The sequence below is a fragment of the Erinaceus europaeus genome, chromosome 4, assembly GCF_950295315.1.
Source record: "Erinaceus europaeus chromosome 4, mEriEur2.1, whole genome shotgun sequence".
Taxonomy (NCBI): Eukaryota; Metazoa; Chordata; class Mammalia; order Eulipotyphla; family Erinaceidae; genus Erinaceus; species Erinaceus europaeus.
In genome coordinates, this window is record NC_080165.1 from 149,718,909 (window position 1) to 149,743,949 (window position 25,041).

Genomic DNA, 25,041 nt, shown 5'->3' on the forward strand with positions numbered 1-25,041 from the left:
ATAGAGAGAAAGACAGACACCTACAGACCTGCTTCTCTGCTTGTGAAGCAACCCCCCCTCCAGGTGGGGAGCTGGGGGCTCAAACCCGGATCCTTGCGTGGGTTCTCGAGCATAGTGCTATGTGCGCTTAACCCTCTGTGCTACCCTGCCCAGCCCATTTTATGATTTTTTTAAAGTTTAACTTTGGGGAGCTATTTGTAACTAAACTGAATTTCACACAAGTGCTACATTTTTTTTAATGCTAAACCTTGGTGAGAGAGGTCTGTGTAGAGCACTGCACTTACCCTTCAGTCACTGTCTGCCCACAGCAGCCCTCCCCTAAATGAATAGACAGCGAGTCAGAAAGGAAGTGGCCTTTTTCTTTTCTTTTTTTGTTCTTCTATCTACTACTGGTAGTTGTGTGGCAGTATGAAAAATACTTTCTGCTTAATATCCTTCTTCACAGCTTCAGGCAATTGTGTTTTCTAGGTACTCAAAAGTTTTTGAGTTCTAAGTGAGCTCAATATTTACCTGCTTTTCAGTTTCATTAGCATAGACGTGTGTTTCCAGCCTGTCCCCAGATTAGTAAAATAACCTGCATAATTGTCTTTTTAAAAATGCATTTGATTCTGACATTAGTGTTTCTCCCAGCCTTATGTTTATCCTGGAGAAACCCCTGGCAGTTTCCAGTGTGTATAAGCCAGAGCTGTTCTCTCTAGTAAGTCAGACTCCTGTTGGGGGGAGGCTACCCTAGCAGTGGGGGTATTTTAATGGACATGCTGTATTACTTTAATCTAACCCTTTTACCATCTGTTCTTCCCATAACAGTGAATGAAAAAAAAAAAAAGAACATATTTTATGTCTCAGGGTTACATTAGCGAAAACTAAGATAAAAGTGATTTAAAAGCATGCATATGTTCTCAGTGCAAGGACACCTGCATCTGTGAGGCTGTTTCTCGCGGCTCGGCTCAGACACAAATCAAGGGGGTGGGCTGCTCATGCCTGGTGGCGTGAAAGTCTTCATGGAAAACAGGGCTTTACCCAAAGAGGGTCTCCCTCAACATTTTACATCGAAAAGTGAGCTAAAAGAAAATTAAAAGAAAAAGCCTCAGTGAGCTGCCAGAAAAACAAACCCCCAGATAAGTGTGACTTCTATTGTTGGGACATCCTGCGTTTTTCTAGAGTTGCATTGTTGTTGCCACGTTCAGATAAGTGCAGAACAGCTGTCTGAAACGCGCTGTGGAGGCAGGAAGGAATCTCATGACAGTTTTAATGTTGAAAGAAAGAAAGAGAGGGAGGGGAAGGAAGGAAGGTAGGAAGGAAGGAAGGAAGGAAAGTAGGGTGGGGATGGATAGCATAATGGTTCTGTAAAGAGTCTATCATGCCTGAGGCTCCGAAGTCCCAGGTTCAATCCCCTGCACCACCATAAGCCAGAGCTGATTAGTGCTCTCATTAAAATCAATCAATCTATCTATCTATCTATCTATCTATCTATCTATCTATCTATCTATCTATGGGTATAATTGTGGTGAGAGAAATCTCAATAATGAGAGTCCGTCACCCAACAGTGTGTGTGGTGGGGACCTGGGAGCCATTAATGCTTAGAGTGTGAGACAATGTTGCCACTTCCCTCCTTCCTTCCTTCCTTCCTTCCTTCCTTCCTTCCTTCCTTCCTCTCATCCATCCTCTCTTCCTTTCTCCTTTCTTTTCTTTCTTCTCTCTTTCTCTTTCATTTTCTTTTTTCCCTATTATTTATTGGATAGAGACAGAAATAAGAGGGAGAGAGAGAAAGAGAGAGACCTGTAGTACTGCTTCTCCACTTGTAAAGCTTTCTTTCCCCTTGCAGGTGGGGAATAGGGGCTTGAACCAGGGTTATTTCAGGGCTCTGTACCAGCACTAGGAATCCACCACTCCTGGAAGTCATTTTTCCTCCACCTTTTTTATTTTATTGGATAGGACAGAGGGGAATTGAGAGAGGAGGGGGAGATAGAGATAGACAGATAGACAGACACACACCTGCAGACCTGCTTCATGCTTGTGAGCCGTCGTTCCTGCTGGCAGGGAGCTGGCTGGAACTCAGACCCTTGCTCACAGCAGTGTATACCCTTAGCTGGGGTGCCACTGCCCAGCCCCCTCATTCTGTCTTTTAGCTGAAGTGTACGAGAAAGTAGTATTACCTCTTCAGAGGAAGAACAGATATTATATAGCTGATAGACTTCATTTTATTTTGCTTGAGAATAATAGACACATACACCACCTACAGGGCTTGTGTGTGTTCTAATTGATCACAATTATCTTTATATCCTAAAACATATTTTTAGATTTAAAAAACGCTTGCTCCTTCCTTCTTTTCTCCCTCCCTCCCTCCCTCCCTCCCTCCCTCCCTCCCTCCCTCCATCTTTCTGAGAGACTGACTGAGATCAACCTCAGACCTGCCAGCCCTGTACCCTAGTTCTCAACCAACGCATGGACCACACATCTGTGGACATTCAAGCAAAGTGTAAGTGACAAGAATCGCTACTTATCAGAGTACATTTCCACCTTGGAAATCAGTGCCTGTTTTCTTTTATTTTCTCCAGTGGGTTAAAGAATGATTAATTTGGGGGCCTGGTTGAGCACGTGTCACAACGCACAAGGACTCAGGTTCAAGCCCCCCGGTCCCCACCTGTAGGGGGGAAAGCTTTGTGAGTGGTAAAGCATGGCTGCAGGTGTCTCTCTGTCTCTCTGTCTTTCTCTCCCCTTTCCATCTCGATTTCTGGCTGTCCCTATCCAAGAAATAAGTAAAAATAATTTTAAAAAAATTAAAAAGAAATCTCTATAAAATGATTCATTTGCTGTTAAATGTTTCTGCTTGGCTTTCAGCATTGTCTTAGAATTGTCTTTTGCTTCATGGAAGATTATCTGATGAGAATTCTAGTAGCCGAGCTCTGCATCTATTCATTCTCTTGTTTTCTGCCTTCTGCAGTTCTGTATGAAATTAATCTGTCTCTCTATCCCATGGCGTTTCGTGAGCTGATCTCCTTAAGGGCCCTTCCCTTTTGTCTTTTGCAAGGCAGCTTCATTGTAAAGGAAGGGCTGTCGCTCAGTGTTGATGGTGCTTGGAGGTTAACAGGGGCAGTGAAGGAGCCAGGGCAACAGTCTGGCTCCTTCCTCCTTCCCTCTGAAGCTTTCCGGGAACCAACACCTATCTTCTGTCCTTGAAGGGAAGTGTATTTCCTGTTGCAGTTTCCTGACTACTGACAAGAGGCTTGTTCTTCACATTCTCCTTTGGCTGCTCTTGAAATGCGTACCTCATGAATGGCCCGGTTGCCTCTTGTTTAATTTCCCTGTGTGCCAAGTTGACACTCCACGTCCACAGCTCACCCCTACACACTCAGGGAGAGCTTTCTCCCTCTCGACAGGGCTCACAAGTCTTGACTCAAGTACTTCAGAAATAGGCCTGGTTTATACTTTTATAAAAACAAGCAGTGTCTGGGCAGTTCTTACCTCAGAAGCACAATGATGATCTGAATTTTGTTGCCTTCGAGTACACAAATGGTGCTGCCAGAGGACAAGTGTGTAGCTCTCCCATCTCGGGAGAAGTGGGGCCAGCTCTTGCTTGGTGAAAAATGAAGGTGACCTTTTATGAAAAGACAGAATGGTGCTCATTGGGATAAAAGGTTGCCGGGAGGCGGAAGGATGAACTCAATGCTGAGGAGTGGAGCTGGGCTGCTTTGATGTGTCTGTTCTGCAGTCCGGAAAGAGAAGTTTGTCTTTAAAAAAAAAAAAAACTAATATCTTTATTTATTGATTGGATAGAGACAGTCAGAAATCAAGAGGGAAGGGGGAGGATACCGAGAGACACCTGCAGCCCTGCTTCACCACTCGCAAAGCTTTCCCCCTGCAGGTGGGGAGTGGAGGCTTGAATCCGGGTCCGTGACTTTTTTTTTTGGATGGAATATTGCCTTGCACATTTGGAAAATGGTTAGAGAAATAATTAGAAATGGTAATGAAGGAACCTTGAGTCTGGAATCTGCGTAGACCTCTGGGCATGACTTACAGACTAGCAGACTTCGGAGTTTCTCCGGAGAAAAGACCTCATACAGTTCCTCCCTCACTCTGAGACACTGGAGCCGCCTGTTGGAACTGAGCTGGGACAAGCTGGAGTTCTTCCTTTGGCTGCGAGGGTTGTTAGTGTGAAGGGGAGAGGTGGCCTTGTTCTGCGAGGATGCGAAATAGTGGCAAACTTACACCAACTCATGACAGCCTTGGAGTTTGTGTTTCCCGCGTACAGCATCCCACACACACACACCCTTCTTCCCACGGGGGTGAGAAAGCAAATTCAAAATTGACTTTTATTTTGGCTTTCTGAGACTTAAGGCAAATCTTTGTCTGTTTCCTAGAACTCTTAATACTGCCCCCCTTACTTAGCAGTCATGTTTATCAAATATAAACTCGTGGTTGAGCATGCGGGTTTTAAGAACAGACTATGGAATGACTGTATCATCTTATTAAACGGCCAGGGATGCAATTTCTTCACCAATAGAAGAGAGAGACGCTGCTGGCAGGGTGGTTGTGAAGATCGAAGGTTGAGCTATTGACAGAATATTACAGACCATGTTGCCAGGCGCCCAAAGCCTCCATCACCTCACCGTCTGAGCAGGCGGTCTCAAGTGTGTTTTGCAGTAGATGACCAATACTGACAGACGTCACTGTGTCACTGACTTTAGTGGTTTATGAGGACCTTCAAAATGAGTATGTTACCTAGGGACAGGGAAAGAGGGCACAGAGTGACACATGGACTGGAAATAGGTTCTTGCACCAAAGCAAAGGACTCTGGGAGGGAGGGAGAGCACAGGGTGAGGCATGAACTGGACATGGGGTACTGTACCACAGCAAAGGACTCTGGGAGAGAGGGAGAGCACAGAGTGACACATGGATGGACATGGGGCACTGCACCACAGCAAAGGACTCTGGGAGGGAGGAGAGCACAGAGTGAGACATGGATGGACATGGGGCACTGCACCACAGCAAAGGACTCTGGGAGGGAGGAGAGCACAGAGTGACACATGGATGGACATGGGGTACTGTACCACAGCAAAGGACTCTGGGAGAGAGGGAGAGCACAGGGTGAGACATGGATGGACATGGGGCACTGCACCACAGCAAAGGACTCTGGGAGGGAGGAGACACAGGGTGAGACATGGATGGACATGGGGCACTGCACCACAGCAAAGGACTCTGGGAGGGAGGGAGAGCACAGAGTGAGACATGGATGGACATGGGGCACTGCACCACAGCAAAGGACTCTGGGAGGGAGGAGAGCACAGAGTGACACATGGATGGACATGGGGCACTGCACCACAGCAAAGGACTCTGGGAGGGAGGGAGAGCACAGAGTGAGACATGGATGGACATGGGGCACTGCACCACAGCAAAGGACTCTGGGAGGGAGGGAGAGCACAGAGTGAGACATGGATGGACATGGGGCACTGCACCACAGCAAAGGACTCTGGGAGGGAGGGAGAGCACACAGTGAGACATGGATGGACATGGGGCACTGCACCACAGCAAAGGACTCTGGGAGGGAGGGGAGCACAGGGTGAGACATGGATGGACATGGGGCACTGCACCACAGCAAAGGACTCTGGGAGGGAGGGGAGCACAGAGTGAGACATGGATGGACATGGGGTACTGCACCACAGCAAAGGACTCTGGGAGGGAGGAGAGCACAGAGTGAGACATGGATGGACATGGGGCACTGCACCACAGCAAAGGACTCTGGGAGGGAGGAGAGCACAGGGTGACACATGGATGGACATGGGGCACTGCACCACAGCAAAGGACTCTGGGAGGGAGGGAGAGCACAGAGTGAGACATGGATGGACATGGGGCACTGCACCACAGCAAAGGACTCTGGGAGGGAGGGAGAGCACAGAGTGACACATGGATGGACATGGGACACTGCACCACAGCAAAGGACTCTGGGAGGGAGGAGAGCACAGAGTGAGACATGGATGGACATGGGGCACTGCACCACAGCAAAGGACTCTGGGAGGGAGGGAGAATAGGATGAACACTTGGGGGCTATCACATACTGAAATTGTTTGCATATATCAGTGACTGCAAAGTCCTTAACCACCCTTAGTTAAAAAAAAAAGAAAAGGGAGTGGAGTGGTAGCGCAGCAGGTGAAGCGCAGGTGGTGCAAAGCGCAAGGACAAGGCTCCCCACCTGCTGTGAAGCAGGTCTGCAGGTGTCTGTCTTTCTCTTCCCCTCTCTGTCTTCCCTTCCTCTCTCCATTTCTCTCTGTCCTATCCAACAACATCATTAACAACAACAACAATAAAACAACAAGGGCAACAAAAAGGAATAAATAAATAAATAAAAGAAAAAAGTAGAAAAAAAAAAGAAATTAAAAACATAAAGAAAAAAATACTTCAAAAAGGCAAAACCAAATACAAAAAACAAACAAACAACAACCACTTTTGGATCCATCAGGTCTTTTTCATTTTCCTTCCTTTCTTCTTCTTCCTCCCCTTCTCCTTCTCCTACTTCTTATTTTTTGCCTAGAGACATAGAGAAATGGGGGGGGGGTTAAAAGGGAGGGAGAGAGGGAGAGAAACAGAAAGTGAGGGAGAGAGACTTGCAGTCCTGCTTCACCATTCATGAAGCCTCCCCTGTAGATGGGAAGCAGGGGCTGAATCTGGGTCCTGATAACGTGAGAACTCGACAGGCTTCACCACCACCCTGCCCAACACTTAACATCTTCTTTTCACCCAGAGCAGAGCATCTAGAACAGATGAGCAGTGTAATTCCAGCAAGACACAGGGTCACGGTTTTCTGCATGCTTGAAATCGTATTTTAGAACACAAGACGGAATTGTACATTAGTGGTGGACTTGATGTTGACGCTGACTATACAGGTATGGAGTCATGATAACACACACCTGAAACTCCTGTGGGACAGAGCAAAGTTAAGGCAACAAAAACTGTCACATACAGTAATCAATTCTAGTGAACAGGCCCACCCCGTTTGTATGCGCTTATTAACTATCCTGACATGGATCTAGCAAGACTTTCAGTTTACTATTGAGTGTCAAGAGGTAAAGTGGGAAACTTTAGTTTCTGACTAGCTTTTTTATTTTATTTTATTTTATTTTATTTTATTTTATTTTATTTTATTTTATTTTATTTTATTTTATTTTATTTTTCTGAGCTCTCCAGGACAATTGGCTTGGTCTCCTGCTAGGCCTATGGCCTTGGGCAAATCTAAGACCTTCTCTGGGCCTCCCCTTCTTGACTTTACAAAGGGTTACCAACACCGCCATTCAGATGTTAATATGGAGAAATTCCTAGGAAGCACTTCCAGTGGTGCCTGTTGTAAAGTGCTCATTTTTTCTCTTAATCTCCTTTCCACAGCCCAAACGTTTTCTTTGGAGGCCCCATAACTGACATATGTCAATTTCAGAGCGAGATTTTTTTTGGTCACCTCACTGTGACAGTTGTCTTCACACCACTCTCACCACCAAACCAAGTCCCTCGTCACTGTCTCAGACTGGCTTCTGCATGTCCCCTCCTCCCTGGTCCCCAGTCCTGTGCTTTGCTCCCATACATGCCACCTTTCCAGTCAATCTTTTTTTTTTTTTTTTTTAAATCACTGGGTCTCAGTTCCTTCTTAGAACACACTCCATCACCTGATTCCCAGAACTCCGATTGCACAGTGGTCTAACCCCCTGTACCACCATAAGCCAGAGCTGAGCAGGGCTCAAATAAAATAAAAAAGTAAAATAAAATAAAATAAAATAGAATAGAAGAACATTATGATCTTAGGGGCCAGGCGGTGGTGCACGTGGTTGAGCGCTTACGTTACAGGGTTCAAGGATGCAGGCTTGAGCCCCGGGCCCCCACCTGCAGGGGAAAAGCTTCTCAAGTGGTGAAGCAGGGCTGCAGGTGTCTCTGTCTCTCTCCCTCTCTTCTATCTTCCCCTCTCAATTTCTTGCTGTCTCTGTTCAATAATAAATAAATAAATAAATATGTTCTACCTATCTAATGAATAAATGTAAAAAAATTATGATCTTCTCAGGTGCCTATAGACAGAGGCAAAAGTTTTTTTTGTATTTTTTTTGCCTATTTGAAATGTCCTTTTCTTTTTTTTTTTTAAATTTCCTTTTCCTTTTTTTATTGAGGGTGGGTAATACTTTGCAGTCATTGACATATGCATACAGTTTCATTGTATAATAGGCCCCCAGAGTTTCCTTCCTGTTCCCCCTCCCCCTCGCTCCCCAGAGTCCTTTGCTCTGGTGCAGTACCCCATGTCCATCCATGTGTCACTCTGTGCTCTCCTCCCTGTCCTTACTCTATTAAGTCCTGCTAATAAGTGAGAGCATTTTGTATTCCTCCTTCTCCTTTTGGCTTATCTCTTTCAACATGATATCCTTGAGTTTCATCCAAGAGGATGCAAAGGAGATAATCTCGTCATTTTTAACAGCTGAATAGTATTCCATTGTGTATATATACCAGTATTTTTTAATCCACCCATCTGATGTTGGACATCTGGGTTGCTTCCAGGTTCCGGTGATTATAAACTGTGCTGCTATGAACACAGGTGTACACAGATCTCTCCTGATAGGTGTTTCTGTCTCCTTTGGGTAAATCCCCAGGTCAGGCCCATTCCTCAGGTCCCAAGAAGTCTCCAGATTACTAAAACACCCTTTTCTCCCCTCTTGGTTTCAGTATTCAGGATTTCACACAGAAAGGTCTGAGTCTGATCACGACAGCCAGTGGGGTGGAAGTCCTCTGACAGACACAGCTTCTCCGCAGCTCCTGGACCCCACGGACCGGCCGGGCTCTCAGCATGACGCGTCCTGCGCCTACAGACAGTTCTCGGACAGGGGCTCGCTCTGCTATGGCTTCACGCTGGACCACTCCAGACTGGTGGAGGAGAGGCACTTCCACACACAGGCCTGTGAGGGAGGCCGCTGTGAGGCGGGCAGGTACTTCCTGGGCACGCCCCAGGCTGGTAGGGAGCCCTGGTGGGGCTCTAGAGCAGCTTTGCCCCTGACCAAGGCCTCTCCAGAGAGCAGAGAAGCCTATGAGAACAGCATGCCTCACATCGCCTCAGCCCACAGGATCCATGGTAAGAGCAGTTGAATGACACGCCGGCTTGAAGCATTAGGCTCCTGGGCATCACACTCTGTCTGTCTGTCTTTTATTTATCTATCCATCCATCTATCACACTATCTGTCTATCTATTCTATCACACTATCACTCTATCTTCTTCTCCCCCCCCCTCCTTTTCTTTTGCCTCCAGGGTTATCGCTGGGGCTTGGTGCCGCCCCCTAGGAATCCACTGCTCCTGGGGGTGATTTCCCCCTCCCGCATTTTACTGGGTAGTACAGAGTAAGATTGGGGGGGGGGGAGGGAGAGAAATAAAGAGACACCGCTTGTGAAGCCACCCCTATACAGGTGGGGAGCCGGGGGCTCAAACCAGGATCCTTGTGCTTGTCCCTTGTGCTTCATACCGTACTGTGTGCATGGAACTGGGGTGTCACTGATAGGTCCTGTCTGTCTGTTTATCTCTCTTCCTTCCATCCATCCATCCATCCATCCATCCATCCATCCATCCATCCATCCATCACCCAACTATCTATCTATTCATCCATCCCTCACTCTATCATCTGTCTATCTATAACTTATTACATTCTAGATATGACACTAGAGTGACAGCCCAGTGGTTTTTCTCCTTTGAATTTGTGAATAAGAAACTCATACCAATGGTATTGTGAAAACTAAAGTCAGTCTTCTTTTTTTAATATTTATTTATTACCTTTTGTTGCCCTTGTTGTAGTTATTGTTGTTGTTATTGATGTCGTTGTTAGATAGGACAGAGAGAAATGGAGAGAGGAGGGGAAGACAGAGAGGGGGGAGAGAAAGACAGACACCTGCAGACCTGCGTCACCGCCTGCGAAGCTTCCCCCTGCAGCTGGGGAACCGGGGGCTCGAACTGGGATCCTTATGCCGGTCCTTGTGCTTTGCGCCATGTGCGCTTAACCCTCTGTGCTACTGCCCGACTCCCTGACTCCCTAAAGTCAGTCTTTTTAAGTGCATTACTTTTTTTTGCTTTCAGGATTGTCGCCTGGGGTTGGTGCATACACTACAAATCCACTGCCCTGGTGGCCATTTTTTCCACTTTATTTTATTTTATTTCATTTTATTTCTATTGAATAGGACAAAGAGAAATTGAGAGGGGAAAGAGAGGGAGAGAGAGAGAGAGATGGAAAGAGAGAGAGAGAGAGAGAGAGAGAGAGAAACACCTGCAGACCTGCTTCAGGCTTTCTGCAGCAACCCCCTGAAAATGGGGAGCTGGGGGCTCGAACCAGGATCCTTGTGCAGGTTCTTTCACTTCGTACTATGTGCGCTTCATCCAGTGTGCCACTGCTTGGACCCCTCCTCACAAAATGCCTCTTAAAAGCCATTTCACCGTCATTATGACAATCCCCTGTGAGTAAAGAATAGTTACTTAGAGCCCACTAGTATTTTTCCCAGTGGGTTATGATAGAGCTTTACACACAGAAGCGGACACTGTGGCTAGAGCTTTAATTAGTAGTAGTGCTTTGTTGTTGTTGTTTTTCAGTTCAAAATAAACTCATCAAGGAGGCCAGGCAGTGGTGCACCTGGTACTAAGCACATAGTAATAAGCACACGGATCTGGGCTTGAGCCTCCCACTCCCCACCTGCAGGGGTGTCGCTTCCCAAGCAGCAGAGCAGATCTAGAGGTGTCTATCTTTCTCCTTCTCTGTCTTCCCTCCTCTCTCAATTTCTGTCTGTCCTGTCCATTAAGATGGAAAAAGGGGGTGGTGGTGACATCATCGGGAGTGGTGGATTTGCAGTGCCGACCGACCCTCGAGCCCCAGTGATAACCCTGGAGGCGATAAATAAATAAACAAATAAAATAAATTGATCAAGGAAAGCGCATTCTGTCCTTTCCATGCTCGGGTCCATGCAGGTCTTAGAAACGCTCCTTATTCATTAAAAGACAGTGAGATTAAGACTGAATCCATGACCCTGGTGTTCCTCTTCTCGCTGGGTCTCCGAGATGAGGGATCTTGCCGGCAGTGCCCATGAAGTCTTTGTCAGATACTGTCCACCCGTTGGCTGCCTTCTATGAATGCGCTTGGTCTGTTTCCGTTTTTACTTCCAGTTTTGCTGCTCTGACTTTGAGCTTCATTGCTTTGGTAGACTGGTAATGGAAACAGGGCAAAGGGTGATTGCTTGCTAACGGATGGAGTGAAGTGAAAATCCTGGCTTAACCTGAATGGCCTGGACAAAAATATTAGATATAAAGAAGAGAAGGGAAAAAGGAAAGCTATAAATTGTGTGATCCAGGGCTTCTCTATGGCCTTAAACAGTTTGCAGCTTTCCTATGTTCATTCCTGTGTCTCTTTTTATACGGACGTGTTAGACTCTTCTGAGAATAATGTAGAATCTGCAATGTATTTTGGTTGAACTATTCCTCCATATGAGGTCTCGCTCCTTGGCTCAGAACATGTTACTCTAAACATTATAAATATTTATTTGTCCTTCATTATATTTCAGACGCAGCCTAAATAGCAGAGTCATGATATAGCCATGGGTTAAGCTCAAATTTGACCACTGGACCAGAAAAACAACATTTATATTTTTAATTGAGACAAACTGTGTTGATTACATGCATACAAATAGGCTTTACATATCTGAGCTCAGGCACAGACTTAACCTTCAAATCTTTTTCTTAAAATTTTTAAATATTTATTTATTTATTTTCCCTTTTATTGCCCTTGTTGTTTTTCATTGCTGTAGTAGTTATTATTGTTGTTGATGTCATCATTGTTGGATAGGGCAGAGAGAAATGGAGAGAGGAGGGGAAGACAGAGAGGGGGAGAGAAAGATAGACACCTATAGACCTGCTTCATCATCTGTGAAGTGACCCTCCCCCCTGCAGGTGGGGAGCCAGGGGGCTCGAACCGGGATCCTTATGCCGGTCCTTGCGTTTTGCAACACATTTGCTTAACCTGCTGCGCTACCGCCCGACTCCCTTAACCTTCAGATCTTTACCAGCTACTAATAACATTGGAGATTTTTTTTTGTAAGTCTGCTCAAGATTCATTTAGGGACATTAACATGTACTGGGTTGTCAGAAAAGTCATGATGCATTTTTTGCATAGAAAAATACGTCAGCCCCACCTGCAGGGAGAAGCTTTGCGAGTGGTGAAGCAAGGTTGCAGGGGGTGTGTCTCTGTCTCTCTTGCTATCTCCCCCTTCCCTCTCGATTTCTGGCTGTCTCTACTCAGTGACTAAATAAAGCTAATTAAAAAAAAGGAAAAATACATCATAACTTTTCCAACAACTGAACAGATGATTATTTGGAACTGAGAGAATAATATAGAATATAGCCTGTATTGCTGTATGACTCAGCACATCTTTCGGTTGAAAGCATTTTCTTTTTCTTTTTTTAATTTCTTTATTGGGGGATTAATGCTTTACATTCAACAGCAAATACAGTAGTTTGTACATGCATAACATTTCCCAGTTTTCCAAATAACAATACAAATAACAATACACTAGGTCCTCTGTCATCCTTCTTGGACCTGTATTCTCCCCACCCACCCACCTCAGAGTCTTTTACTTTGGTGCAATACACCAATTCCATTTCAGGTTCTACTTGTGTTTTCTCTTCTGATCTTGTTTTTCAACTTCTGCCTGAGAGTGAGGTCATCCCAGATTCATCCTTCTGTTTCTGACTGATCTCACTTAACATGATTTCTTCAAGCTCCATCCAAGATCAGCTGAAAACGGTGAAGTCACTGTTTTTAATAGCTGAGTAGTGTTCCATTGTGTATGTAGACCACAACTTGCTCAGCCACTCATCTGTTGTTGTTGGACACCTGGGTTGCAGTTGAAAGCCTTTTCTAAGAATCAATTTTATACAATACTTATCTGGAAAATCAAGACCAAATGTTAGGTATTTTATTTTGAATATTCACAATTAGAGATGTCCAGTGACGTACGCATAAACTAGAAACGCACGCGACCATTTCGTTATTTGGCACTGATGAGCCATGCACATGTTTTTCCCCCTAAAAACCTTTTTATAGACCTCATCTGCACTTAAACACCACTGAAAATAGGCACTCCAGCTCACTACACTGACACTTAGTCATGTAAGACTGTCCCAGATATCGTGTATACAGCAACATGAAGACATGAGGGGCATTTTAATAGAAAGAAGACATACACTTAGCTGGGTTTTTTTTTTTTGTGTGTGTGTGGTGGTGGGGGGATGAATTTTGAGACCACTTACTTTTCAGTTTCTTTCCTCACTTGTAGGACGAGGTCACTGGGATGAAGACAGTATGGTCAGTTCTCCAGATCCTGGGTCAGCCAGTGAATCAGGTGAGCGCTACCGCGCTGAACAGTATCAGAGCAGCCCACACGAACCCAGCAAAATCGAAACTCTGATAAGAGCCACCCAGCAGATGATTAAAGAAGAAGAGAACAGACTGCAGCTAAGGAAAACCCCTTCAGATCAACTGGCTTCCCTTAACGGAACCGGGAAAAAGCACTCCCTCTGCTTTGCAAACTACCAGCAGCCCCCACCCACAGGTGACGTCTGCCATGGCTCTGGTCTTGCCAGCAGTTCTCCGTGTGAGCACGTCCAGCAGAGGGAAGGGAAGGTGCTGAGTCCCCACGAAAATGACTATGACAACAGCCCAGCTGCACTGTCTCGGTTAAGCAGCCCCAATTCGGATCGCATTTCCAAGTCAAGTTTGATCATCGCTAAAGACTATCTGCATTCAGATATGTCTCCTCACCAGACAGCCGGAGATCCCCCCCTTGTCTCCTCAAACTGCTTTGGCGCTCACCGGCAGTATTTTGATAAGCATGCCTACACGTTAACCGGGTATGCCCTGGAACATTTATATGACAGTGACACCATCAGAAACTATTCTTTGGGCTGCAACGGCTCACACTTTGATGTGGCTTCCCATCTGAGGGTGCAGCCGGACCCGGCACAAGGACACAAAGGCACATCTGTGATCATAACCAATGGAAGCTGATGGAGGGTTTTTGCTCGTTTTTTTGTTTTCTTTTTTCTAAGAGTAGTTTGTCCTGTAAGGATTGTTGAAGCATTTTATCGGTTGGGTCCTCATTACCAGTGTTACTCTGCCACAGATTGCTAGAGGGGGTTCTTTTCAGTTACTGGGGATTTGACATGTGTTCCTTGAAAGGCCAAGAAAAGCCACGCTAGCATTCAGGGTGATACACAGATCATGACCGTAAAGTCCGTCTGAAAACCGTCCCTCTAACTTGTCGACGGAACCCGGAGAGGCATTTTTTTTTTTAATTGAAAGCTTCCTGTGTAGATCAGATCAACGCGTACACCACACAGAGGGACTGGCGTTGTGATGGTCCAGGGCACTTCACACACACACACACACACACACACACACACACACACACACACACACACACACACACACACGTGATTTACAAGCTGCTGTGCATAGTTTATAGGCAGGAACAGAAACTGCACGCCGTGAAAGCACCGCCAGTAAGCACCTCCCCTTAGCTCTACCGCATTCTCATTGTTTTTCCCATTCCCAAAATCACTAAGGAAGAGAGACAGACATAGATATTGTCAACTGGTTTCTTCTTTGTGGTGTCAACCAGCCAGCTTATTTGGCCCAGGCATACTTTAGGGACATGGCTCTGGATACAGTCCAGGAATGGGTCTTCTCCTGCTACCCATTATAAGTCATTACTTTTGAGTGAGATAAGGACCAGAATCACACTGACACAGCCTTTAGGGTTTTCCCAAGTAAAAGCTTGAGCGAGAAGTTAGGGACACCTACCTATCAAACAGCTGATGGGCTCCATTGGAAATAGGTCAGCGGGGATGGGAAGGCTAGAGGCAGAATGAAATAAATTGGTATCTCAAGGCAGACAATTTAATGTTCAGCTATGGAGCCAACATACTTGGGGATGATGAGAAAAAAAATGAAGATAACTTACAAAGAAAAGAAGTGCTATGTGTAAGAAATAACTAAGGAAAATCGGTGAATTCAGGGCTACACGACAGCAGTGTGTTTGACAATATTTCAAAGCGCGCATGTACAGATGTGACAGCTGGGGAGCCTCGGATGGTCGAATAGAAAAGCTTAGGCTGCTTGACAAGTGGATAAAGGGTAGGAGTGTGTTCTGCTGAAAGGAATGGAGAAAAACAGTTTCCTTTATTGTTTGCAAACGAGAAACTTCATCTTCAGTTCCTGTAACATAGACAGACCGTCAAACTAGATGCCAAGGTCTCTGGGTTCCAGTTCCGACTCTGTGATTTGTTTTGGGGAGGTAGAGGTTCCTAGCATCAGACCTGGCACCCAGCTTCTCTTTTCCTGTGGCATTTCCCCTGCCCCATCATCTCTGCTTCCTTGATGCAGCAGAACTGCGCTTGTTGGCAAGTTGACTCTGCTTTGAGTCGTCGAGACCAGTCATTCTTTCCTACACTTGTACAAAGGTCCAGGGGCTTTGAAATTTCGACAGGTACATGGGAGCTTTAGGCACAGATAGCTGTAGCCAGCTTTCTTTTTTTATTTTTAAAAATGGTTCTGAAGTTTCTTTTTAAACATTTAAAAAAAAATCTTTATTTATTGATTGGATAGAGACAGCCAGAAATTGAGAAGGAAGGGGGAGATAGGGAAAGAGACAGAGAGACACTTGTAGCCCTGCTTCACCACTTGTGAAGCTTTCCCCTCTGCAGGTGGGGACTGGGGCTCAAACCTGGGTCCCTGTAGGTTACAACATGTGCGCTCAACCAGGTGTGCCATTACCCAGCCTCCCAGACAACTTTCTAGATTCAGCCAAACTATAGTTAGTGGAAACTGAAGAGGGAGACAAAAAAGTAAGCTCTGTTTACTTCCTGCATGGTTCTCTAGTAGTTAAAGCAGCTAAAATGCTCAGAGCAGGTTCAGTATTTTTTTCTTTTTTTTACGAGTTCCATACCTTGAAACTCTTGCCATACTCAAGGAAGAACATGACTTAATTTTGAAGACAGGACATTATGTTGAACACTCAGGGATCAGAACTGTATTTTTCATCATTTAAACAGTTATCTAGCAGTCCATAGGAAGATGACAATCTGTATCATTATAATCTGAGAGGTGAATACTAGACTGTGGAGAGAAAACAGGCCACATAACACAATATACATGTATCACGTATGACAGAACAGTATTTGTGCTACAAGTGGAGAAAGTACAAGAAGTGATAGTAAGGCAGTGTCACAAAGACTTTCAAAAAGTTCAAAGTATATAGGAACAGAAATTTAACGCAAAATGTTTGGTAAGTTTGAGAAAAATATTCATGAGGACTCACTGGAGTGCTTAAAGTGATCAGTCTGCAACATGCAAGTTTTAGGAATGCTCTAGGCTCTGCAGAGTTCTGTAGATTACAAATGATTCAAAAATGTAGATTGATGAAGAGGAAACTGTGAAAACCACTGTGCCAGTGGTTATACGGACAGGTAGATATGCACCGTACTGAGAACGTCTGGGATAGATACTTGAAAGAAATAGAATCTGAACCTACGAAAGGAAGCTGATTAGACATTTTTATATAAAATTCAGTGGAATTGTCATATAAAAGACAGCAAACTGGAGAAAGAGATTAATGAGCTCTAAGACAGGTGGCAATCAGAAGGAAGGATGCGCTTTCAAATGGTATGGCCAGGGTTTTTAAATTAAGACAGAAGCGAATCCTATCTTGATTAGAAAAAAAACAAAAACAACTTTGGTGTTATCAACCCAGTTTTAAATACAGGACTGTTGACTTTGCTGAATGTTATTAATTTAGTTGTAGCACCTCTGTTACATTACTCGCATCCCTTTAGACCAGTAGTGTTATACAACTAACATTTTTTGGCAAGGCAGTGTGGTTCTTAAGGAGCCCCCCCCCCCCCCCCCCGTAAGTTCAGATTGTTGATAACCGGCTGTTATCTAGGTGCACACAAAGATGTCCTCAGGGCATTTACCATCTACATTTATTTATTTATTTCTTCCTGTGCAGGAGCATACGTCCTTATACTGAAAATGTCACCTGCATTAAAAAAAAAGGATATGAAATAAAAAAAATATGTCCTTAATAGCCTCATAAGCTAAAAGTAGACGTGCATTGACTGACCTTAGTTTTCATTTGGCAAGTGTTGAAGATCGTGAATACTTGATTGGCATAGAAAAATATGACTTTGACGTGAATTTTATGAATTGGAGATTCAGAGAGGGGCTCAATGAAGTTACTCGTATGATCTGAAGCTACTCACAAGACGATACAAAAAGCACGTGTGTTTGGGCAATAATGTCACTGTTGCCCATTGCATTTGCTTGCCCGACCGAATTGAAACATTCAGATGACCAAAGAAATGAGTATTTTTCTTAATTTTCCTTGGGCAAATGATTGTTAAGAACATGAAGAACTGAAGTATTATTTTGGATATATCATACTGGTACAACCAGCACAACTCAGTTGCTCATTTGGTTGAGTATTAGTTCCACACGGCCTTTGGCCTACCATCTCGAATACAGTGAAGTAGCTTTTCTCATCTGTACGTTACCTGACACAAGAGATATGGCACAGTATTGATATGATATTCAGAATGAGGCAGGTTGTAACAAATGATTTGCCTTCAGTGTTCATACAGAAGGTACCACTTACTCTTTCTTGATTGTGTTTCATAGAACTAGAATATCTCCATTGGGTATTGTTCCTAATTCTCTTTACACCCTGCTGCCGAATGCTGCCCCTGGGCAGAGGATTCCACTTAAAATAAGCTTTAACAAGATCTTCAAGAAAAGAATAACACACTCCATTTTCTTTTCTCTTTTTTAATGGGGAATGAGGGTCAATTCAATAAAAGATCATTTGGAAAATATGCACTGATATTTTAATATAAATTTAAGACTTTCCCCGAAAGACCTAGACCAAATACATCTGATAAGAAAATTCTACAGCTAAAGAGAATTCTGAATGCACATATATTTTGTAGCTATTTCCCCGCCCCCCTTTGTCTCTCTCCAAGCACAGGGTGTTACTAAGATATTCAGTGCTGATATTTGGAAAACAAAAGGTTTGTCACTGGAGTCACTGGCCTGGCCTAGTGGAAGAACTGCCACCTTATTTGATTCTGAATGCCCCGATTTGGCACCTACTTGACTCAACTCAGATATATACATTCTCCTTTTTTTTTTTGAATGGCTTGATAAAAATGCAAACCTATGGTTCTCACAACAAGTAATTCAATTCACCTAGAAATGTTAGGTTTTGTGAAAAAGAATTCGACTCGAAAATAATAAGCCCGGCTGCCTGGTTCTTACTGAGAAATGGAGGAGAGCTAAAATAGGTGTTGGCATTCTAAACTTTAAGTCAAAACCAGAAGAGCTATGGACACCTGTGAAAGGTAGCTTCCATAGACGATGTTCTTGGGGGAAATGCCTTTGTTGTACTCATTTCTTGTGTGTAAGAGTTGTGCGGATAGTGCTTAATTCAAAAGGTAAGACTGTACTAATATCCAAACAGGGTGTATTCAGAGTTTCTTCTCTAAAACTGTCTGCAGAAGGGTTGGATAATACACGTATATATGTCCACATATATACTTGTGTGTGTGTGTGTGTGTATATATGTGCCCATATACACATGATTCTAATGCAAATAACAAGATTCTTTTCTGCTAAGCTCCTGAAAAATAATGATTGACACAGGAAATGTTCATTAATAATTTTAAAGCGAGCATCAAGCGTTTTATTTATTTCAATTTTGCTGCATGGGAAATTTGCTTTTATAAACTTATCTAGTGGAGAGTTTGTTCTAATGTGCTGATCTGGAACAAATTTAATCACCATTAAACTTACACCCAAGAAGCCTAGTTTGTTTACATTTCCAAGGGAATGGAACTGGTGTGGAATTTTTTATTTTTAGAAGTACTGTAACTTTTTTTCCAAAGGGAAACATTTCAGAAAATGAGACAGATGAGTAGGCACTTCAAAAAAGATAAACTATTTTGTGTTTTTTTTGACTGACACGGTATAAAAAGGATTATATTTGTGAAAGAAGATACTGATTGCTAATATTTCATATACCATCTTACAATGTATAGTTTTTAGTGACATCATAGTATGAACCTGTAAGTTGAACTTTTTCTTTGGAATGTAAAGTAGGAAAATATTAGCTCTGTCAATGATATCTTGCAAAGTGTTCCCATTTATAATTATTTATATTGTAAATAGCGTTCTGAAGTAAACTCGAAGTTAATGTGCATAAAATGTATTTATTATGTGAGGATTTTTTTGGTTTGAAATATAGCTACCAATATGCAGTTTGAGTCCGTATGATTTATTAAATTTTTATAAGACAAAATCGAGCGTCAACCCGAAGGCTAGTATTATACATAAATAAAGGCAGTTTTATCTCTAGATTCTACTAGAATAGATAACACACACCAAAAAAACCATACATGCACTCTTTGATAACTAAGAATTGGCGCCTACGTACAATTCCTCCTCTGCCCTCTCCCCTTTCTCTTCCTCTTCCTTCCTGCCCTCCTTCTCCTCCCTTTATTTGGTTACAGCCAGGACTTCGTTGCACTGAGCTTTTTGAGATAGAGCGAGAGAGAGAATGAGAGGGAGAGGGAGAGAGGGGCAGATGTTAGAACACCAAACCTTCCTCCAGTGCTGGGGTGGAGATGTTGAGGGGGCTCGGCTGAAACCTGCTCACTTGCTTGATAAAGACGACACCGCCTAGGGGAGCTGCTTGCTGTCTGGAAGTGTCGCATTTTCACTACAGATTCTCTTTTCTTCTTCTTCTTTTTTTTAAATATTTTATTTTATTTATTTATTCTGTTTTGTTGCCCTTGTTGTTTTATTGTTGTAGTTATTATGGTTGTTGTTGTCGTTGTTGGATAGGACAGAGAGAAATGGAGAGAGGAGGGGAAGACAGAGAGGAGGAGAGAAAGACAGACACCTGCAGACCTGCTTCACCGCCTGTGAAGCGACTCCCCTGCAGGTGGGGAGCCAGGGGCTCGAACCGGGATCCTTATGCCGGTCCTTGTGCTTTGCGCCACCTGCGCTTAACCCGCTGTGCTACAGCCCGACTCCCAGATTCTGTTTTCTTAGAGCATCCTAAATGATGCTTTTGTAGACCTCCATTTTGCTAAAATAGAGCAAGAAATTTGAAAGCATGGATTACATTTTCAATGTGCAGGGGGGAAAATTTCAGATGGTTTCTTAAGTTGTCAATCTTAATAAACATTGAGAGACACATCTTACGTATTTTTTCACTTAGGAATCCAAAGTATTTCTCTCTCTTTTTTGCCTGACCTCCAGGGTTAACACTTGGGCTTGGGGCCAGCAGTATGAATCCACCACTCCTTGGGGCCATTTTTCATTTATTTATTTTTTAAACTGGATAAGACAGAAACTGAGAGGTGAGGAGGAGATAGAAAGGAAGAGAGGGCTAGACACCTGCAGACCTGCAGTACCACTTGTGAAGCGACTTTCTGCCTGTGGGGAGCTGGAGCAATAGGACCGAACTCAGGTCCTATTGCTTAGTACTATGTGCGCTTAGCTGGGTTCTACTGCCACCCCCTGCCCCACCCCCCGCAAAGTATTTTTAAAATTGAGAAGTAGATTACCAGGTAGATTTTTTCCCCTTAGACTTCTTTGTAGCTTCCAGCAAGTTTTTCTACCCTTCTTCATATATTTTAGAAATCATTACCATTAGTCAATACAACAAACATACAATGTATTTCATATAATTTTTGGCAAAGTTACATAAAATATGGTCATTAAAATTACAATACTTATCAGACATTTTCCAATATGATTTTTAAACACTTCTTCAGTGTTTTTATTTCTAAGAATACAATAATTCAATTATTTCCACCTACTGCACATTTTAAAAATAGCTCTATTTTCATTTATTTTTTTTTCTTTTTTCTTTTCTTTCTCTCTTTCTTTCTTTCTTTCTTTTCTCCTCTCTCCCTCTTTTTTTTTTTTTTTACCAGAGCACTGCTCAGCTCTAGCTTATGGTGGTGCAGGGTGTTGAAGCTGGAACTTTGAAACCTCAGGCATGAGAGTCTCTTTGAGTAGCCATAATGCTATTTACCCCTTCTATTTTTCAGTTTAATGAACAACATTTGTAGAATACCTATTTACTTAGTCTAAATGAGATAGACATCAAGAATATTTTCTCATAGAAAAACTCATACAGAGGGTCTCTGATTTTCCTTATGTTTGAAAACATAAATTTTCTAGCTAGTTAAAAAATTGTGAGCAACTAGCAAAGTCATGGACCCTTCAAATACACCAAAAATAGAATTCCTAGCTTCATTTCAACATGAAGACCCCAAACCTCACCTCCTATTTTCTTACCTTTGGGTTCCTTACTATTAAACCATTTTTTTTCCTGCTATGTCTCTTACTGCTTTTCAGCCACCAAGTTGCAGATGCTACCATTACATCAACCTGACTTCTCTGGGCAGATGACCTCACCAGTATATCCTAGAACCTCAGAGCCCTGCCCCACCATAAAGATAGAAAAAGGCTGGAAGTATAGATCTGCCTTCCAGCACTCATGTCCAGTGGAGAATCAATTACAGAAGCCAGAACTCCCACCTTCTGCTCCCCATAATTATCTTTGGTCCATCCTCCCAGAGGGATAAAGAACAGGGAAGCTTCCAATGGAGGGGATGGGACACGGAACTCTGGTGGTGGGAATTGTATGGAACTGTGTCCCTCTTATCCTACAATCTTGTCATCTTGCTGAATCATTGTTAAATCACTAATAAAAAAAATTACGAGCATTTATGGAGCTGTCACATGCCAGCAAGTCACCTAACCAAGCTCAACTCCTCATGAAAGTCTGAAGAGAGATCACCACAGATGGATGTAGCAATATGCTTGATTCATTCAAGAGGAAAGTGAGACTTGGAGAGGTTAAATAACTTAGTAGGACAATTAGCAAGTGGCAAAGATGAAACTGGAGCCCAGGGAAATTTCATTTCTGCTCTCTCCTTCCTCAGCCCAGAGCAGAGGCTGTACACTGCTCTACCACCAGTGAAATACTCAGGCATGATGAACTGAGTGGTTTACTGAGTGAGCTACTCCTGTCCTTTCTTTATGGACTAGTAAACAATTAAGTGAAAGAAAACCTTATCCAAATGAAGGTTTCATAAATAAACTATTTGATAGAGACAGTGAGAAACTGAGAAGGGAGGGAGAGACAGAGAGGGAGAGAGACAGAGAGAGATACCTGCAGCCCTGCTTCACCACGTGTGAAACTTTCCTTCTGCAGGTGGGGACCAGGGACTGAACCTGTGTCCTTGTGCTCGTACTGTGTGCACTGAACCCTGTGTGCCACTGCCTGGCCCCAATAAGCTGGCCCTTCAACCTTTATTTGGGTTCAAGCCCTGTCCCCACTTGCAGGGAAGCTTGACAAGAGGTGAAGCAGAGCTGCAGGTCTCTCTCTCTCTCTCCCTCTCCCTCTCCCTCTCCCTCTCCCTCTCCCTCTCCCTCTCCCTCTCCCTCTCCCTCTCCCTCTCCCTCTCTCCCTCTCCCTCTCTCCCTCTCCCTCTCCCTCTCTCTCTTCCCCTCTCTCTCTCCCTCTCTCTGTCTTTCTCTCTCTCCCTCTCTCTGTCTTTCTCTCTCTCCCTCTCTCTCTGTCTTTCTCCCTCTCTCTCTTCCCCTCTCCCCCTCTCTCCCTCCCTCTCTTCCCCTCTCTCTCTCCCTCTCTCTGTCTTTCTCTCTCTCCCTCTCTCTGTCTTTCTCTCTCTCCCTCCCTCTCTCCCTATTTCCATATTCTCTCTCAGTTTCTTTCTGTGTTATAAAATAAAATAATAAATAAATAATATTTTTAAAAGACGGTCAGTCAAATGATGAAGCTGGTAGTTCACGTCTGCTACTAGACCTGGGATTGCTATTTCTCCCTGATTACTGGACATGAGCACCAGTCCTGATGGAGACTCGGATCAGATGGGCTATTTTGCCTTCCTGTTGGATGAACATTCTACGGGCTCTTTTATATAAACATCATGCCAAGAGACGTGTAGGGAACAGTCATCATAGAGGCAAGTGATCTTAACAGATTTCCTGTGGTATCTGAATAAAGTTTTGGAACTTTCTCAACTAGCAAATATAACTGGTGTAAGTGGTAATTAAACATTACTTTTTTTTTATTCAACATCTTAAAGGATTTAGACGCAAACGTTCCACTTTTTCATGACAGTTACAAAATATTCCTCTGTTTTTATCACTAGAGTTTCATTGCTCTAGGCCTGCTTTTTCAGATAGAAAGACTGAGACAGAGAAAGATAGCACTGCACTGAAGCTTTACTCAGTGTGGTGTGAGCCAGGCTTGAACTGAGGTTGTGGCCATTACAAAGCAAACACTATCCAAACGAGTGGTTTTGCCAGCTCCAAACTGTCTTCTCTTTTGTGTCATGGAAATCTTTCTTTCCGATAAAATCCATTAAACCAAGAGCCACTACACACTAGTATTGTCTGTATTGTTTCAGAATCTGCTTTTCAGGGCAGACTCACTGGTAGACCAGGGCTACCGCATTGCCCCATTAAGTGCTTTTTTACTTGCTGAGAAGCAGCCTGAAAGTTATCTGACACTAATACGGCCCCTTGGAGCACAGATGATTCCTATAAGGTGAGAGGAGCAGCCGCGGGAGCCTGGAGCCTGCTGCTAGCCGGGTGCCTCCAGCAGCCTCAGTGATGGACGGACGGACGGACGGAATGCTTGGGTACTAGTCAGCGTTTTCAACAGCCATGGCTTTGGTCTCACAACGTCACCAGGGTAAAGTCTCTGGAGCACTTGTTGACCTTTCCATAATTATGCTTTATGACTTAATATGTATTCTATTTACCAATGGAATTAGATCCAGGGTGGGAGAAATGTAAACCAGGCCCTGCTTTGGGAGTTTAGAAATAATCTCTGCTTTGTTCAACTCCCCCCAGGTCAGGGTCCTGTGTCTGGAGTGATTCCATATGGAAAGCTTACTTTCGTGCCATCTAAGTAAACCTTACAGGGAATCTTGGCAGTACCTCCTGAGCCATAAGGAAGTCATTCGCAGTTTCTGGTGAGAGTTTTCTGATAGCTTTGTTGTTCTGTATATTGAAACAAAGATCCTGGAGCGACCTTTTATGGTAAAGTCTCCAGAGTTCCCCTGGGAATGGGTAATAGGGATCAAATGTGAGGAGACTCATCCTGACAATAACTGAGGCTCATTCGGTGCATTCATTCAAACCATTCATTAATTCATTATTCAGTTCATGATTTATTTCATTTTAAACTTGATTTTTATTGGTGATTTAATAATGGTTTACAAGATCGTAAGTTGACAGGGTACACTGCACCCAACACCACACCTCCTGCCCACACATAAGCACAAAGTCTTAGAGACAGTCTGGCTATCTCTCCTATCTCTCTCTCTGTTTCTCCTTCAAATGCATGAATTTCAATTTTGCATATTGCACATTTGAGCATAATCATCCAATGGTTGTCTTTGCAAGTTTTTGAGTAACAAATGATACACTATGCATGCCTACAATTATTTTCTTTCTTTTTAAAGATTTATTTATTTATTTATTATTGGATTGAGATAGAAATTGAGAGAGGAAAGAAAGGTAGAGAGGGAAAGAGACAAAGAAACACCTGCAGTCCTGCTTCACTACTTGTGAGGCTTTCCCCCTGCAGGTAGGGGGCTTGAACCCAGGTCCTTGTGCACTGTAATGTGATGCTACCACCTGGCTCCTAGTGTCTACAATTTTAATGTCCTTTTTTTTTTTTGCCATGGAATTGGTCATGTGTCTCAGTAGATGAGGTTTGTCTATGGTGCCATGCCAAACTCAATTTTTAATTTATAAGCTCAGAGACTTATGTTTAATAAACATTTCAAACTATGTTGAGTGATTAAAGGTTATCATTGGAGAGGCTGGGTGGTGGCACACCCAGTTCGAGCCCCCACTCCCCACCTGCAGGGGGAAAGCTTTGCGAGTG

General features: G+C 43.6%; 1 protein-coding gene and 1 non-coding gene across 3 annotated transcripts in view; one reads left to right on the top strand and one right to left on the bottom strand.

Moving 5' to 3' along the window:
* Window positions 1–19,357, top strand: part of SIM1 (SIM bHLH transcription factor 1) — a 93,416-nt gene extending 74,059 nt beyond the window's left edge. The window contains exons 11-12 of one of the 2 annotated variants that reach the window (XM_060190714.1): window positions 8,692–9,094; window positions 13,324–19,357. In XM_060190714.1, the coding sequence (XP_060046697.1) occupies window positions 8,692–9,094; window positions 13,324–14,054 (1,134 nt within the window). In that variant the 3' untranslated portion in view covers window positions 14,055–19,357. The remainder of the gene's footprint in view (window positions 1–8,691; window positions 9,095–13,323) is intronic. The other variant, XM_060190715.1, reaches the window with a different exon arrangement.
* On the bottom strand, window positions 7,618–7,699 carry LOC132538509 (small Cajal body-specific RNA 18). Its single transcript, XR_009549863.1, has one exon. It is a non-coding gene; the product is annotated as a small Cajal body-specific RNA 18 (non-coding RNA).
* Window positions 19,358–25,041: the final 5,684 nt, after the last annotated feature.